Source organism: Apteryx rowi, unplaced genomic scaffold, assembly GCF_003343035.1.
Source record: "Apteryx rowi isolate R43461 unplaced genomic scaffold, aptRow1 scaffold_109, whole genome shotgun sequence".
In the NCBI taxonomy this organism is placed as follows: Eukaryota; Metazoa; Chordata; class Aves; order Apterygiformes; family Apterygidae; genus Apteryx; species Apteryx rowi.
The window spans coordinates 43,548-59,777 of NW_020447297.1; the positions used below are offsets into that span (position 1 = coordinate 43,548).

General features: G+C 46.3%; 1 protein-coding gene across 2 annotated transcripts in view; it reads left to right on the forward strand.

Annotated features, from left to right (window-relative positions):
- LOC112969323 (mitogen-activated protein kinase kinase kinase 3-like) overlaps positions 1-16,230 on the forward strand; it is a 68,560-nt gene that overhangs the window by 7,707 nt on the left and 44,623 nt on the right. For both annotated transcript variants that reach the window (XM_026072514.1, XM_026072525.1), the window contains exon 2: positions 4,359-4,438. In XM_026072514.1, the coding sequence (XP_025928299.1) occupies positions 4,435-4,438 (4 nt within the window). In that variant the 5' untranslated portion in view covers positions 4,359-4,434. The remainder of the gene's footprint in view (positions 1-4,358; positions 4,439-16,230) is intronic.

Below are 16,230 nucleotides of genomic sequence, written 5' to 3' on the forward strand. Positions count from 1 at the left end.
CTGATCAGTGCGCCTTCAGAAACAACTTTATCTTTTCATCATGGTTCATGCAATTTGCCCGTTAAGCCTGCAAATCTGGCCTGGTGGGTTACACGTGCATCTCTTAAAGTTCATTCAGGTTGCATGCTCAAAAACGTAGGTGCATAATCTTAAATGACTACTTTTTGACCACCCCACTGTGGTGGGTGCCTTGGATAACCTGAGCAGAAACTGCCCTGAGAGCAAGGTCTGACATCTCTGAAGTGTAGCCAAAATTCATCTGTWTTTTTGAGTAGCTCCTGAGTATGAGCGCCTTGTGCAGGGCACCTGTATGTGCACAGGACTGAATGTCCCGTCATTTCTAGAACAAAACTATGAGGATGAGGTTGAGGTGATCATAGCAAGCCTGTAATATTTCAACCACTCTTTTTTGCATTCGAATCCATCTTTGCCAACCCAAGTCTGCAGGCTGTTTGACTGAACTATCAGCATGCATATATTGTTTTAACTGTGAGAATACAAATCTCACTTGCTTTGCTGTTGTTTTTAACACTACCCCAGCCCTGGCCTCTGAAGCTTTTTGAAAATAACATTTACAATAATATTTTTAACAGTTCTGTAGTATACAAAACTCCAACACCCTGGCAGGACTCCCGGAAACTTGCTGAAAGTTAATGTGGTCAACCCTTAAAAAGGAGAGATTTTTTCCGTGTGACTCTTGCTTGTTAAACTCTCTGAGCCCAACATGTTGTTCCCTGCTGCTTGAAAAAACAAGGAAAGTCCCAATTTTAGCAATGCTAGTTTGAGTATCTTTCCAGCTGAGCCGCATTTCAGGGGTAACTGTGGCTGCTTTTCTTTTAATGGTGGTATATCCCTGCACCTTCAAAGCAAAGTGCAAGTGATGTTCAGGCCTGGAATAAGTCAGTGGAAACCTGTGGGTGATACTCTGCAGTGGGAGATGCTGCTTGTTTGTGCAACAGTAGTGACAAAACATCCTGGTTTTGAGGCCGTATTTTAGGTTGGATGCTGGGCCTGTGTGGGATAAGAACAGTCCTTTCTTGGAGAGAGGAGATGCTGTAAATCTCATTTCGAAACGGTGGATAGGCCAGTAGAGACATCAGCTGCGCTGTGCTCTTCCCTCTTCCCTAACCCCCTATCCGACAGCCTTCCTCCCAGTAACTCCGTTGCAGTTACTTTTGTGTCTTACCTCAAATTCAGGATGAAACTCCTCTTCCTCATCCCCTCCTCCCACGCCTTGAGTTCCTCACCCTCAACACACAGACCCTGGAGTCACATCTAGCTAGACAGTACCTTGCTGTTGTCTTCCTTGAACTCAGTCTTGACTATTCCCTCCCCACCCTTGGAGAAAGAGAAAGAACTGGAATTAATTTTTGAAGTGGATTTTGTAGTGGGAGGCTTGCCTGTGGCCCCTGTGCGGATACTCCTTCTGCACTGAAGTAGCCATCATGATGTTGAGCTACTTTGGCTGCAGAAGTGAGTTCAGCTTGGTCAAATCAAAGTTGCTTTTATTTCATGTGAGAGCATCTACACTGGGGTTTCCTGCAGCTTAACCAACCTCCAGGAGTTTCCTGGGCAGACAGGCTCTAAGCAGGAGCAGCACAAGTCTCTTGCGTGCACTGCACCGACCTGAAACGTGAGTACTGACTTGTCCCAGCATCCTTGGTAGCTGATGTTTTGCAGAGCTCTTGCTTTTGTTGTTTGGTTGTACGGCAAGGTTACCCAGGCAGTAATTTGTTGCCGATTTATGGTGGAGGCAGGTTTCACCAGCTGTTGGAGCGGGAAGCGGGAGCCCTATTTCGGATACTTGCGTCGTGACCTGCCAGCGCTTGAAAGCTCTGACCAGGGAGCTCGGTGGGAGGAGTGGGGAGATGCTGCTTTGAAGTGCATCAGAGTAGAAACAGGCTTTTCCCTTTTTTTAAGGGAGATAATAAAAGGGCAGAATTTGTACTAGAAACAGGAATTTGTCCTTCTGTAACAGGAAGCTGCTGATATGTATTTTTGGGAAGCCGCGGAAATCGCCGGTGTTCGTGATCCAATTTGAAGGCTGGCTGTCTTCAGGATTTAAAAGAAACTTGCTAAAATAAAATAACCTTTTCTCTCATGTATTTGTGGAGATTTTCTGCACTGTATGTGGGGGCTGGTTTGATGAGAGCTGGGCGATGAGGTCTTGGGGGCTTGCTACGGCAGAGATGACAAAGAAAGAGGGAAATAGGGTTCTACAGAAGGAAAAACTGCCCATTTTTCTAGAGTTTGACTGCGTGGTTCTTTTGGGCATGTGTTTCTGTGACTAGATGCTGATCCCCAAACTGGTAACCAGTTGTGTGTCTGTCTGGCYACTTCGGCCTACAGATACCCAAGTTCATGGGTGCAGTGGTGGCAACCAAGGGCCATATTTGGCTTGCCTGAATTCTGTCTGGTGCCTTTGCCTTGTCATTTAGAGGTCTCTGAAAGGTCTCCAGAGAGCCATTAGAAAAAGCCTGACTCTGAGGGGAGAGTTAATCCAGGCTAGCCCAGGAATTTCAGGTCAAATTTAGGCTATCTGCATGTGGCCCTTCGTGCAACCTCTGTGCACGGCTTAATTGCTGGAAGTGTCACATTAATTTTGAAAGCAAAAACAGTGAAGGTTTGAGCTGTTTCCTGTTCTCGTTGTAATCGGCTGGAGTTTTCACCCTGCTTTTGTGGATTTCTGCTCTCTCGTGTAGATCAGTCACTTCTTTCTCAAGACAGGATTTCAAACCTTTCCCAGCCTGTTGGTTGCTTCCTTGCCTCTTCGTTTCTCTTGAAGCGGGCAGAGCCGAGCGCCCTGCGGCTTTACGCTCTTTGGTTAAATGGTGCTCTTTGCAGAGGAAGCTGCAGCAGCAAAAGGAACAACGCACTTAACGGCACATGTACTTCTCCCCCAGTGCTGCTTGCTTATCGGTTTCCCTTCCTGCTTGTCCCTCTCAAAATAGGTTGGATAAATACCCTCCTGCTTGCCAAGACGAAGGCTCTGGAGCTGCTGAAAACTTTAATCCGCGCTTGCAGTCGTTTGTGGTTCTCTTCAGCGTTTCAGATTTGTTTTATAGGTTGATTTGGCTGAGCTGGAATCTTTCGGAATTGCCTTTTTGTACTGCTTCTGCACAATATGTGGCTCCAGCATTTGCACGTGCGCCCTGGCACATGCCGCTCTCATTGACTGCAGGGCAGGGTTGCCTGCAGCGACTGTGGAGCAAGAACATTTTATGCTCTCAGCGCAAGCTTCATAAGGTATCCGAGACGTCTCTCTGTTTGGCTGTGCTATCGTGAACTAATGTTTATGGCCAAAAAAAATCTGTGTGCTTATCAGCCAGCTGAACTGGCCTGGTCTTTGCTGACCACTTCTATAGCACTAGTATTTAAAGGGTGTCTGGCTGGCTGGAGGTAGGCTCTGCCTTTGTTCGGTCTAAAAGAAGGTTTTCCACTAGTGTACGTAGGAGTAGAGACTGGCTTTACTGTTTGGGATAATAGTCTAAATTTCTCAGTGAGCAAAGAAAACCCTTTGCACTGAACTTTGACTAAGTGTGGCGTCCCAGGTAGACTGAATTCCCTTCTGCATTGGCCTTGGGTGAACTAGAGGGGGGTCACGAGTAACGTGGTGGCCACCGGCAAAGTGTCTGGAAGGAATGTAGGAATGCTGCCTGCCATGAGGGACATATGTGGTGTTTGTTGCTGCTGAGAGCTGCCCAGATTTGTTTGTGTGTGTTTGTTTTTTGTTTGTTTTTTTTCCCCACGAGGAGATAAAAGTCAGAGAAAGGCTGATCCAGCCTTTAGGAACCTTGGCTGGACTTTGGAAGGCCTAAATTTAGGTCTTTACTCTGATATAGGCTGCTTCTGAGACTGGCTTTCCATTCCTGCTGTCTGTCTGGTCTCCAGACGAGCATCACCCCGTAGGCTTGCTGCAAAATGAAATGCGTTAAAGATGGTATTGTAATAATAGTGTTGATGCAAGTGTATTGCTTCCCTCTGTAAATCCCATTTATTCTTAAAACAGGTAAGTTTTCTTTATCCTCCTCTTACAAAAGGAGACCTGTGGCACTTGTGTAAGCTCATTACTCCAAGATATGTTGGTAACAAAGGGTGCTGGGTTGGTTGCATACAGGGCTGTTGTGTTACCTTTGGGGTGTGTAAAGGAGCTCAGACTGCTGGTCTCGATTCCTAGAGAAATGGCTGGCTTCTTTCTCCCCTGCCCAAGTGATGGCGTGGAAGTGTGTGGTGTTTGTTTTTGTTTTTTTGGGTGTTTTTTTTTTGGGGGGGGGAGGTGGTTAGAAAGATGGTCCTGTTCGGTCTTTATGCCAGTTGCCATGTTCATGTGTAAACTCTGTGTATGTTTTTTATTACAGGTTGGATGCTTGAGAGTGGAAGATAAGGTACAAGTGTCTGGGACCAGTGGAATGGAGGCCTGATGTAGTTGGAAAGATGGGTAAGAACTGAATTCCCTTGAAGCGATTAATTCTCTACAGCCTGCTTATTTTGGTTGGGGTTGCATAGCATGACAGCACAGTGGGAGATGCTGCTGCAATGCCCTGGTTAAATATTATATTGTTTTCTAATTTCTATTTCAGTGGTAACAGAGTTGGACAAATTCTCTTAGCGTGGTTTGGTGGGTCATGTTCTAGGGGGAAACTGGAGTCTTTTGCCAACTCTGCCTTGTATTTCTGAGCAGAGCATCTTCCATTCCCTGTATCGCTCCTCCCAAGGATGCTTCAGTTTTGAACAGAGCCCCTGTATATTGCTTATCTAAATGGTGATCTGGTTTACTTGCACCTTTTGCCCTCTTCTGCTGGAATAACAGAGTAGTTGTATATCAGAAGCCCTGTAGTGGTGAAGGAGATTCTTGTTAAGTGGGGATTACCGATAGCTCTGGAGGTTCATAATAATCTTGATCTTCTCTGCTGCTGAAGAAAGTTTTGTTATGACAGAAACTGGGAACACTTGGAAGTGCTGGACTGTCTCAGTTTTAGTGCATGAATAACCAGATAGATGGTGGAGTGTCTTGCAGGTAATCAGTGTGAGGCTCAAGTGCCCTTGGGCTTATCATGCTGTTGGCCATCGAGCTCCCTGCATTACTCTTGCAAAATCCTACATTATTTGCAGAAAAACAGCTGTGCCCTGTTTGAGATTCCTGTAATCTGTCTATTGCACATCTGGGACAGCTGGAGGGACTGCCTGATGTCTTCCCATCCTGGCCCTCCAGGAACTGCTGCGGGAAGAGCTTCACAGTGGACACCAGCCTTAKTGAGAACAGCACAGGCGCAGTGCTGTGGGGCTAGGTTTGGGATTCAGCAGGCATTTCATGCATTTATGGGCACGTTTCTAGTACAGCAAAGCTCTTTGCGGAATGAGCATTGAGCACAAAAACACTTCCAAAAGGGATCTGTGAGCCAATTTACCAGCCACTAGCTGTCCTAGCACCTGTACGGCTTTCGGCTTCTTTTCTTTAATTTTAATCTTGCTGAAAAAGAGCTCAGCAGGTTGAAGAACAAGGCTGGATTCTGCCTCATATGGGTGTCACTCCTTGATTAACAYGTGGAGCCTAACTGAGCTTTGGTTCTTGTTTCCTTTGCCAGAAGAGGAGGAAAGCAAAGATCTCAGAGGAGTCCTGAGTGAAGCTAGATGCTTCATTTTTACATTTGCAACATTTACACAAGTTCATCAAAAACTTTTCAGAGCTGGTTGAAATGACATTTAAAAAAAAAAAAAATCCCAATAAATTCAAGGATCATCCCCCAGCCCTGGTAAGAAAGTGATGCAGAGTTTGGTGGTGGTTTGAATTAAAAAATGAGAAACACTAAGCCATTGCCACTGTTTGTCCTCCCTTATGCAAAAAAGAGGATAGGAAAAAAGCGGTGTTCCCCTGTTCTGGATTTACATCTCCTTACTTTGCTGTTCTCTCTCCATTAACTAAAGAAATGTTTTGGGAAAAGGGAGAGAGAGAGCTGACTTTAAGCGAAGTAAAGCAAAAAAGAAGGGAGGAGAAAGTCCAAACCTGAAGGAATGACAAATTTCACTTAAAAATCCCTGGTGGAAAAACCCCAAACTTTTTAGAGAAATTTTCACTTGGAAGGTTAAAGTCACTATTTTGTCAAAGCAATTTTTTTTTTAAAAAAAAGAAAGAGAAGTTCTCACTTGCTCTGAGTTGGTGACTCCAGTGTCATTCTCAGCAGACAGTTGATTTGGTGACTTTCTTTTCTTTTCTTTTTTTTTTTTTTTATGCACTAGAGTCTCTGGCTGGAAGGGGAACTCAAGCCTTGTAGGGGTGAGTCTCTGCAGCAGCAAGTGCAGCTGATGAAAAGTGCTCAAGCTACCTTCAAACTAGCTATCTTGCATGCTGCTGCTAGGCCAGAGCCCGGTGCAGGCTGCAAAATCCTATGCAGGGACTGGTGAATACTTGGGCTGTGCTGCTGCAGCTGGGCCTCCTGCAGCATCTGAGCTGTCTGCTGTAAGCATAACATGGATGCGTTTGGATAAAGCTGTAATTGCAATGGGTACTGTAGTGAAATAAGCACCCTTTTCCAAGCGTGTGACTGGTTTTTGGGCATGCGGGCTGGATAGCTAGGGGTTTGTTGTGCAGATCTACAGTTCTGCTTAAACTTGTGCGTGTGCTTGTCCCCTTCCCAAATCTCATTGCTCAGAGCATTGCTATAGCTCATCGTTAAATAGCTTCACTGCCTGTGTAGGAACCGCTTAGATCTGCCAGGCCTCATTGAAAAAGGACCATGGTGTGATCCCGGTTTCTAGCTTGCCTGCTGGGGTGAGACAGGTAAGTGGGGTGTATCTGCTGAAGCACTGAAACTGCAGCGTATCAAATATTTTATTGATGTTTAATCCAGTGCGGGTAGATTTTTCTATCTTACTTTTTAATCTATAGTAGTGATTGTTTTCGAAGCTGTGATAATGGCTTGATAGGACTCTGTGGGGATTTTTGTGGGTTTTTGTACCAGATCCCTTGCAAAAATGATCATTCCTAGAGGTGAAGGACAGTGCTTCATAGAGCTGACCCTGCTTTGAGTCAAAGGCAAATGGATTTGATTAGTGTTACTGAATGGTGTCTGTTAATCGAAGGATCATTGCATCAGTTTTGCTCATGCACAAAAGAATTAGCTAAATTTTGGGTGTTTTACTTTCATTTCCCCCATTTTCCGTGTGAGCTTGCTGCTTTTCTACGCAATGGGAAGGGGGAGTGTTTTCAAGGGAAGAGCAGGAAATCTGGAGTTGTTTCATTGCTTCCCTTCTGGTAGACCACAGAGGAGATGTGTTGGATTAGGTGATCTCTTGAGGTTTTTTCCAGGTCTGCCTCTCTAGGATCCTATTTGTAGTCTGCTCAGTGGCTCTGAGTTCAGTGTAGCACTGTGACACCTGGACCTATTCCAGCGAAGTTTCATCACCTCATATGAAGACCACAGGATGGGAAGTGGGAACTTCTGACTTCTCCATGGGCTCCACCTCTGACATGCCTGTTGGGTTGCACCATACGATGCAGGGCTGCTTGAATTAGCCCTCTGTAGCAGTGGCATCGTAGGGCTGCAGAGGGGTTGCTCTGCCGTTGTGGGTCCAAGAGAATATCTCTGCACATGCTGGCTTGCGGCCAGCCTGAGCAGGGGTCCTTGCCACTGTGTCCTCTTACAGTGTGTAGACATAGTCATGGCTATGTCTACTTGACGCTAGTGTCTGTTCTCTTAGTGCTGTCTTGAAGTACTTGGAGGTCTCTCATGCGGGTAGGACAGAAGGCTGCTGGATATGGCATAGGAACTTGGGACAGAATTGTTTCAGTTTTGCTTCATGCTTTGGTCTTGGATAAACCACATGGACTCCCAGTCAGCATCACCCTGGGGCACTTTACCCCAGATGTGCAACTGTTGTACTTTTACTGAAGCTTTTGATTTTTCCTTTGTATGGAAAAGGAGGGTGGTGAGAAGAGTAGGATGGAGCCATGGATTGTATGTGGAAGTGGCTTTGGAAAGACTCCGTGACCTCTGTCATGTGAACAAAATATACCTGGGSAGCAGTGCACGGGTATGAAACTTATAAAGATCTCCATGTCTCCAATGGGGTCAGTCAATGGAGGTTAAAAATTGCTGTGTTTAAACACTACATCACAGTAAAAGTAACAGAAAAAACCTTTATTGCCTAATTTTGTTGATTAAAAATAATGTGAGCGTTCTTAATTCTGGTTATGAAATGCTGTGTGTGCTATGTTTCTGATGATAAAAACATGGGGCACTTAATCTCTTTCAGTTAGCATTTGTGTGTATTAACCCTAAGGTTTAGGGGTCTCAAGCTTTGTGCTGAAGGAAGTCTGATTCTTGCTTCAGCAGAAAGGTAATCTGATGTGCGGGAGATGGGAGAATGATACTTATTTACAGTACTACCTTGACACAGGGGTTGTGGTGAGTACCCAGACTGTAGGCTGGGCTGGGAAAAGGCAAGGCAGGTGGCTTAAAGAGGAGGGGGCCCTGCTGGGCAGTTGTGGTCTGGTCCCCAATTCAGTGTTTTTCTGGGTCTGTTAACATAGGAAAACAGTTCTGTGGTTGGAGAACAGACCAACTCTCCACATCCCTGCACTTGCAGACAGTGGTTTCTCTCAACTCTTTCATGCCTTGTTTTCCTCATCCCTCAAACTGTGCAAACTGTACTTCGTTTGCTCTTTGTAGGCTGAGAGCTATTAAAAAAAAAAAGTTTCAGCTGAATTGCAGCAGTTTGTCTTATTGCAAAGAACATCGAGCTTTTTAGCTTAGGTTTTGTCATCTTCAGAAGGAGTGCCGGAGTTAAACTCTTTCTCCCTTTCCTGCTGCTGTGCCCTTCCAGGCTCCCGTTTGGGGTCAAACTGGGCGCTTTGGGCACCTGGCGGGCATGGGACCAGACCTGCATCGCTGCTTTAGGGTCGTTGCAGCCATCGCTGCAGCGGCAGATTATGAGTTTGCAGACTGGGGACTGTGGCTCTGAGCATTGGAGGTAGCTGGGCTGGGAGGGAGAAAGAGGTCTTTATGGGCACGCAAATAACCTTCAAAGGCATCGGAGGCAGTCAGGGGAAATAACTTGCCAGCTACGTTCATCACTGGGCAAACATTTTTCTCCTTTCAAGTATGCTCCAGAGAGGGATGGTTTGTGGGAAGAGCTAATATCTTTTATTAAACCAAACTGATAAAGCTGGAAAAAAATCAGGCCACCCTTTGGGCACATTAGCCCTTTCTCAGAAGCAGCAAACTTCAAGCTAAGCACGGCCAGGAAAATTGCCCCGAATTTAATTAAGTTAACCTGCTGGACAGCGTGAGAGGAAAAGGTAACTAGCATCCGGGGAGTGGAGGGGAGTGTTAGCAAAAAGCTGTGAAAGGTTGTGGGATGAGAGGGAGAAACCAGTGGCTGGTACCTGTGRAGTGGTGAGGAGCTTGCAAGGCAGATGGTGCAGCAGAAAATGCCCTGTGCCGTAAAACCAGACAGGCCCCGATTAATTTTTAAGTACTCAGTGGAGTTACAGGTAAACAAAGCTTTCTTAAATGTGGTGTTTTTACTTTTTAAGGATCTAGCCCCTGCTTGCAGCTCTCCTCGAAGCAGCTCAGAGCCACCCTCCGTGGGGGCTGCGTCAGGACTAGGACATGTCCCACAGCTGGAGCCATCGAGGTTGGCTTAAGTTTCTCTTCGGTGTCTAGGGGCTTTCGCTCTATCTCAGCACGCAATGGTGCTCTGCAGGGCGAATGCTTTCTCTTCGGCTCACAGATCTGCTTATTTAATCCTGCTGTGCTTTAGGCCTTTTTATGAACTCCAATAGCCGCGATGAGGTTGCTTAAGCAGTGAAGAGCATGTCACGCGCAGTCCCTGGTCGTCCTCGCCGCGTTAAGCCTGCGTGCCTCGAATCACTTCACAAACAAGGTCTGCATCATGGTCCCCGTTTTACAGAGAAGTGTAGAGGCCCTTGGAGGTAAAGCGGCTTTCCCGGTTATGCCTGCACTGGTCAACGAGACACGTCGCAGCCCGTTTGTTGGCCCTGCGGGCTAGTGGTGCTGTCTTGCTTGTAGCCAAACTCTCTGTTCCCCCCAGTTTGGCAGGGGAGAGTCCTGCATTTGGTGTTTCAGTGCTGGACCTCAGTTGTTTCTTGCCTCTCAGGTGCTGGATTTGGCAGCCTGGCAAGCGCAGCAAGCCAGTACCCATGCAAAGGGGATACGTCCAGCTAAACCCCTGCCCTGGGGAGGGACCTGACTTTGCGTTTCTGGTTTTGAGGCAGCCCTTTGGTTCAGCTCTGCGCCTGCGGGAAACTCAAGGCCTGATTCTCCCCTGAGCACGGGTTTTTGGGTGCTGATTTGTGTTCGTGTGTGTCCCAGGCCGCCTCAGGGAGCAGCCGCCCTGCTGTGGCCCTGCCGCCCCCGCAGTTGCCCTGGCAACGAAGCCCCGCGGTCGCCCTGGCAATGCGGCCTGGGCCTCGCCRGAGCCCACCTGGCCCTGAAGCGGCGCCGAAACGGGGCTGGAGAAACAGCAGAAAAAGACTTACGAGACCGAAAACAAGCGCGTTTGTGATTATTAAACTTTCACATCTCTCCTGCTTCAGGATTCAAATCACCAGTGGCTGAATTTGGGCAGCAGGGGCCYTCCCGTTTCCTCACGACCACACTTTTTAGCAAATACACTCTTACAACGTATGGCGCTGGCCGCGGGATCACTGTTTCGGGAGCGGAGGATTGTAATGAAATGCAGACATAGCCCTGTTTCCCTCCCCTGCTGAGCGAAACCAAACACTTTTGACTTCGAGGCCTTTTCCATTTCCGATRTCCCTGGTGAATCTCTGGGATGAGGATACATCCATGGGGTGTCACAGCCCTCCACCAAGAAAAACTTCTTATGTGGTTCATGGCTTAGCTGCTGCACCTTTAAACAAGCAGTAAAGCTTACCTTATAATGCCCTTGAAAGGGTTTGCTTTTGGTGTTTGCAGGGTACCCATCACTTAGTGTTTTAAGGGCATGGTTCTTGCCTTAAGCAGAGATGGATTCCCAGTCACCCTACTCTTCCCCCCCCCCCCCCGGGGAAATTCAGAGAGGAGTTAAAGCTCTTCATTATCTCGCCTAATGAGATAAAATGTCTGTTAATTTGCTGATTTATTCTCTTATCATTGTATTCTCAATGCTGTTAAACAGATATGTTAAAAGCCCATTTGCTTAACATTACATTGGAAATGTTTCCTTAGTTGTGTATGCAAGTCGTTCTGACAGTGGTTTGGGTCTATCACTGTTGTGGTCAGAGTTAGGGTTATTTAAGTGGTATCCAGTTTTCCTGATGACATTTTTATAAATGCCAACTTTTACACATGATAACTGGTTTAGCCATTTTAAACAGATTCTTGTCTTTCCCCCAAGCCCATTCCTGGCCACTTATTCCTGCCCCTTTTTGCAAGGGAATGTAAGGGAAAGAGTTGCTTTTAATCCAGGTAGGGTCTCTGGTCTGTTCGCCACACAATTTCACCAGTAGTTGTATTGGGTCACCTGAGTGATAGTGTGGGGTGGAAGTAGGAGGCAGGGACTACCAAGACATGGTCTACACCTGAGAAAAGGATCTGTGAGATGATGTGGCTGTGCCCTAAAACCACAAACAATTTAGTTAGCATTGGTATCGGAAGGTGTGGCCTTCAGCATCATCATTCCTTGGTTAGGAGAAATGTGCTGTCAAGAAACCTCAGTACCTCCCAGCATTAGTTTATCAACGTGAGATTTGCATGTGTCCTACGCTGAAGACGTCAGTGAGCAAACTCCTGCCAAGAAACCCTGCTTATCAGGAGGGTCTTTCCTTGCTTCCTGGTGTGCGACCTGCTGGGCCRTGCTCTGCCCTCGAGTCATGCGCAGGGGTGACCTTGCCATCTCTTGGGTGGGGTTTTAAGAGGGTGAAGGACAGCAGGATCCAGCTGCTTGCAAGCCTTTGCTGACTTGCAAAGGGAAGGTGCCGCACTGGGGGCTGCTACAGTATATAGCAATCTGAACTGGGCGAGGTTAATGGGATAATTTCCCTCTTTATCAGATACTGAATGCTGCTTGCTCTGGTTAGTGGCATGTGGGTTTAATTTAAATTGAGGATCATCTGCATCTCTGTCACTAGATGGATGCATACAGCAATCTGCTTTGCCACAGGTTATTTTTAAGGGAGACAAGTGCTTTTAAGATGGTGCTTTTAAGGGGGATGGGTTGCAGAGTGTATTTGTAGCGGGCTGCATCTAGATCCCCTCCCTGTACTTGCCTAGGGGCTTGTTATGGTCCAAGCCATGCTCTTTGGTTTATACCTTGAGCTTGTGCTTCTAGCTCAGGAGGTCCCTGGTCTCCTTCCTAGTATTGACTGGGATGGTCACTGTGATAGTAGTTACTACCTGATCCCTTCAGCTATTTGCCGGCTAGATATGTCAGTGGCAATACATATCTGCTGAAGGTGTCTGTAGCTGCTGAAGAAACTCTGCCTTTCCCCAGCTGGGATGATATTTTTTCATCAGTAAGAGCCTTATCTCCAAGCTCACGTCCCCTGCTGGCTTTTGGAGGAAGGACGTCATTTGTTTTCACAAGCAGGTTCTTTGAAACCTGCTTCGTGCAGGAGGTTAGCGCTGTCTGGTTCCCTGGACCAGAAAAGCAAACCCAGGGCTGATAGAACATTGACCTTCTGATAAAGGTAGTGGGCACTCCGGATTGCTCGTGGTCCGGTTGCTGTAATGTGTGGGACAAGTTTGCTGTTGCCCCATTCTCACACTGCAACCACAAATAAAGAGGTGTTATTGCCATTGAACATTGCACTAAAGAGAAAGGTACTCAGACTGTGTGCTGTGCTATTTACAGAGATAAAAGAACAGTGGCCAACTACAGGAATAGTAGCTACAGGAATGAAATAAGGGCTGCTCGAACCTAAGAATCAATGTGTTTCCAGTTCGTTTAGTTACATGAAGAGGGGTTAAAAGGGCATTGGATCATAGTCTACATGCCTGCAGGTGATGAGGGGGAAAGTTTCTGTTAGCAGAGGTCTCTAAAAGATACAGGCGTATCAAGATCTAATGAGTAGAATATGAAGCTAGCTATACTCGAACAGGAATCTAGAAAGATATTTATGGTGAGAGTATTGGAGTTAGTACGTGAAGCACTCTTCAAACAGATTTTCTGGACAACTTTCCAAAAGAAATCATTTTGCTTGATCCCAGGTCAAGGTCATGATGTAGACACTGCTAAATGAATTTCTGTGACCTTTGCAGTGAGGAAGGCTAGAGCAAGTTAGGTCCTTTCTGGATTTAAAATCCATTTATGTATTTAGTTCTGGCTGCAGTCTGGTGCAATCTTGGTCAAGACTTGTCTGTCTCAGTTTCTCATCTTTAAAACAGGACATAAATAACAACTCATCTCTCTTCTCCTCTGACTGTTTATCTGAAAGCCCATCAGGACAGGGACTGTCCTTTGCAGGATACTGAGTGGTGCTGAGGTAGTGGATCTTGTGTTTCAGTTGAGGCATCTTTTTGGTAAATGATAAATACCTGAATGCCTTAAATCAGTTAATCCAAAAATATGTATTTTAGAAAATGACAGGCTGAGGTCCTTCAGAGGCCAAAGTTAAGATTGTTGGATCATGTGGTTAAGTTGTGTGGTTCCTTACTTCTTTTCATTATGTCTTATTACATTTGATTATTTTTCACTGTATATTCAAACTGTGGGTTTGAACAGGCTTTTACTGAAGATGATGGCATTTGTGTGAGGCTTCCCATCCTTTCCTCATCCCTTTCTCCCTTCGGGTTTCTGGTCTGTAAGCCTCAGCCTTAGCAGAACTCGTCCCTCCTCTTGGGAATATACCCAGTAGTTGCGTTGCCTTTCTGAGAGGTGGATGCTAGCGATGGAGGGTGCCGCTGGAATTTACACCGGCTGAGCGACTGAGCTGGACTATCAACACCACGGTTGCGAAAAGCACAGTGGGATCTTCAGTGACCACAAGTGGTCACGGCTGTGGTTTTATGTTTGATCCAAGCGGAAGTGTATATGACAACATGCAGCCCCTTAGCTGCATGCTACAGCCTTGGTTCAGCGATGACTCAAAAGACAGTATTCTGCCCTTCTGCAACACCCAGGATTTTTCCCGGACTTTTCCCAGACGAAGCCCTGAGAGAGAGGCTGAAATCAAACTGTTTTTACCAGACTCTGTTTTACTTCTGAAGCCTCTTTTGTATGCTTTGTACAGCCGGTGCTTTTTATTTTTTGCATTGTTGATGGCAGCGRCTTCATGGAACTACCCTAAGCTGCCTCTTAGTAATGACCTATTAGTGAAGCCAACAATAACAGTACTGTCTAGACCATCTGAACACAGCTAAATTATTCCGTTGTCCCTTCTTCATTTRCTTTCTCTCTTGACTGTCGAATTGTTTTGGGTGGTCCGTGTTGACCTTCAGGTTCAGTATTTCTGCCTTTTTTTTTTCATTCAGAAGTGAGCCTACTCTACTAAGACTGAAACTCCAGGTTCCTCTCTTTTGCAYGCACGGTGGAACTGAAGCTGTTTAGCAGCTCCGGAAACATGTATCTGAAGGACAGAGATGTGTCATGTTGCAGCTTTTTGAATGGAATGGATTTTACTTCGTGGTTGATTCTGCCAAGTGCTGAATATTCTAAACTCGCATTGGTAGCACTTGGAACCTGCGGGTCTTAACAGCTCACAGAACTGAAAACTTGTTGAGAGGATGAGGTGCGCAGGCTTTGATGCAAGATCCTTCCAAAATGGGTCAGGGGACTTTATTAGAAACACAAAACATACCTTCCTTCTCAGGGAAGGACAATGCATCTGGGTAGCAGGAGACATGCATGGGAATGGGATGCAATAATCAGAGCTGTAGGTACTCAACATCTTGGGTAAAAGTGATTTCGATCACTGAATCGTGAACATAGTCCTTGAATTCCTTTGGCTCCAATTCTACTTTGTTTATAGACTGAAACTGCTTGGATTTACACTGGGCTCATGAACTTCACTTTGGCGTGAACGCCACAACCTACAAACCACGTAGGTGATGCTATAGCAGAAAACACACACACCCTCATCTGGTGAGGATTAAAAGCCTCCACACTGCTGTAGGGCAATCTGCAAATTAAACCAGATTTTCACCGAGCAATGTCACTAAGGTCGCTTGATTCCTGTAGACGTGCATTCAGCATCTCCTATGCTTTCTCTCTGCCTGTGCCCCGTTAATAACATTTCCCTTCAGTGTCTCTTGCTGTCCCRTCCATCTCTTCCCTGCTTCCCGTAGCTCCCTCCTGTGTCCCCTGTAGCTCCCACTGCATCGCTAGATCCCTCTGTGTCTTCTCTTTTGGCAGGACATAAAGGTACCGTGGTCTGTAGCTGGTTTGGAGCTGTGTGTACTGGTGGCCCAGCTAGTTATTGCTCCTCAGAAGTGCTCTTGGCTGATTTCTTCTTTGTGTTTCTCTCCTCTATCTGTCTGTGGATATTCAGCTTTCCCCTCCCTCCAAATCTTTGGGAAATTAATTTCTTTGAGACCGCTAGACCTCTATTATATTTGGTTGAAAGTGGTCCTTGATTTTTAGGGGTGGGCTGGCAGCATGATTGAATGAGTTTTGCTGTCACAGGAAGGTGATTTAAAAAGTGCAAAATTGAGGTGTTGACGAGAATTAGGGAATAATGAATTCACTAGTAGGAGAAATGGCTGAAAATAAGGGAAGAGGGTGAATCAAGAGGCACACTAGGGACAGAGGGACAGTGCCAGACACAGCTGATTCTGGTGCCATAGTGTTATTGGCTCTGTAATCAGTTTTAACTTGTCCTGATCTTCCATAGCAGAAGTGTTTCTGTTTACATGCCTTGCATGTAAAAAAGAAAGAGTTGGCTTCATTTTACAAGCAATTCTTTCTGTCAACCTGCCGCTCTGCTATGTGAATTTGTACAATAAAGGCATGAGAGCGACGCTGGGCCAGAAGGTTGTTCAGGAGCAAGAACCTGCCCACGCTGTGTAAAGTCATGGGTTTCCCGGAGCCTTTGAGTTCGTCTGAGCTCTGCGGGCTACTTCATTGGTATTGTGTAACTCGCAGTTGTTTTGCTCTGGAGATGTGACAAAAATCCAGGGAAGAGCTGTTAGCTGCACAGTCTCAATGCTGCCTTTTCACAAGTCTGAGGCCTATCCAGGTCCTCCCAACAGCAGATCAGGAGAACCTGATCTTGCACATCCCTTGGGCATGGGTTCCTGGCAGTTCCCCCTGGGGAGAGCCATCCAGCTT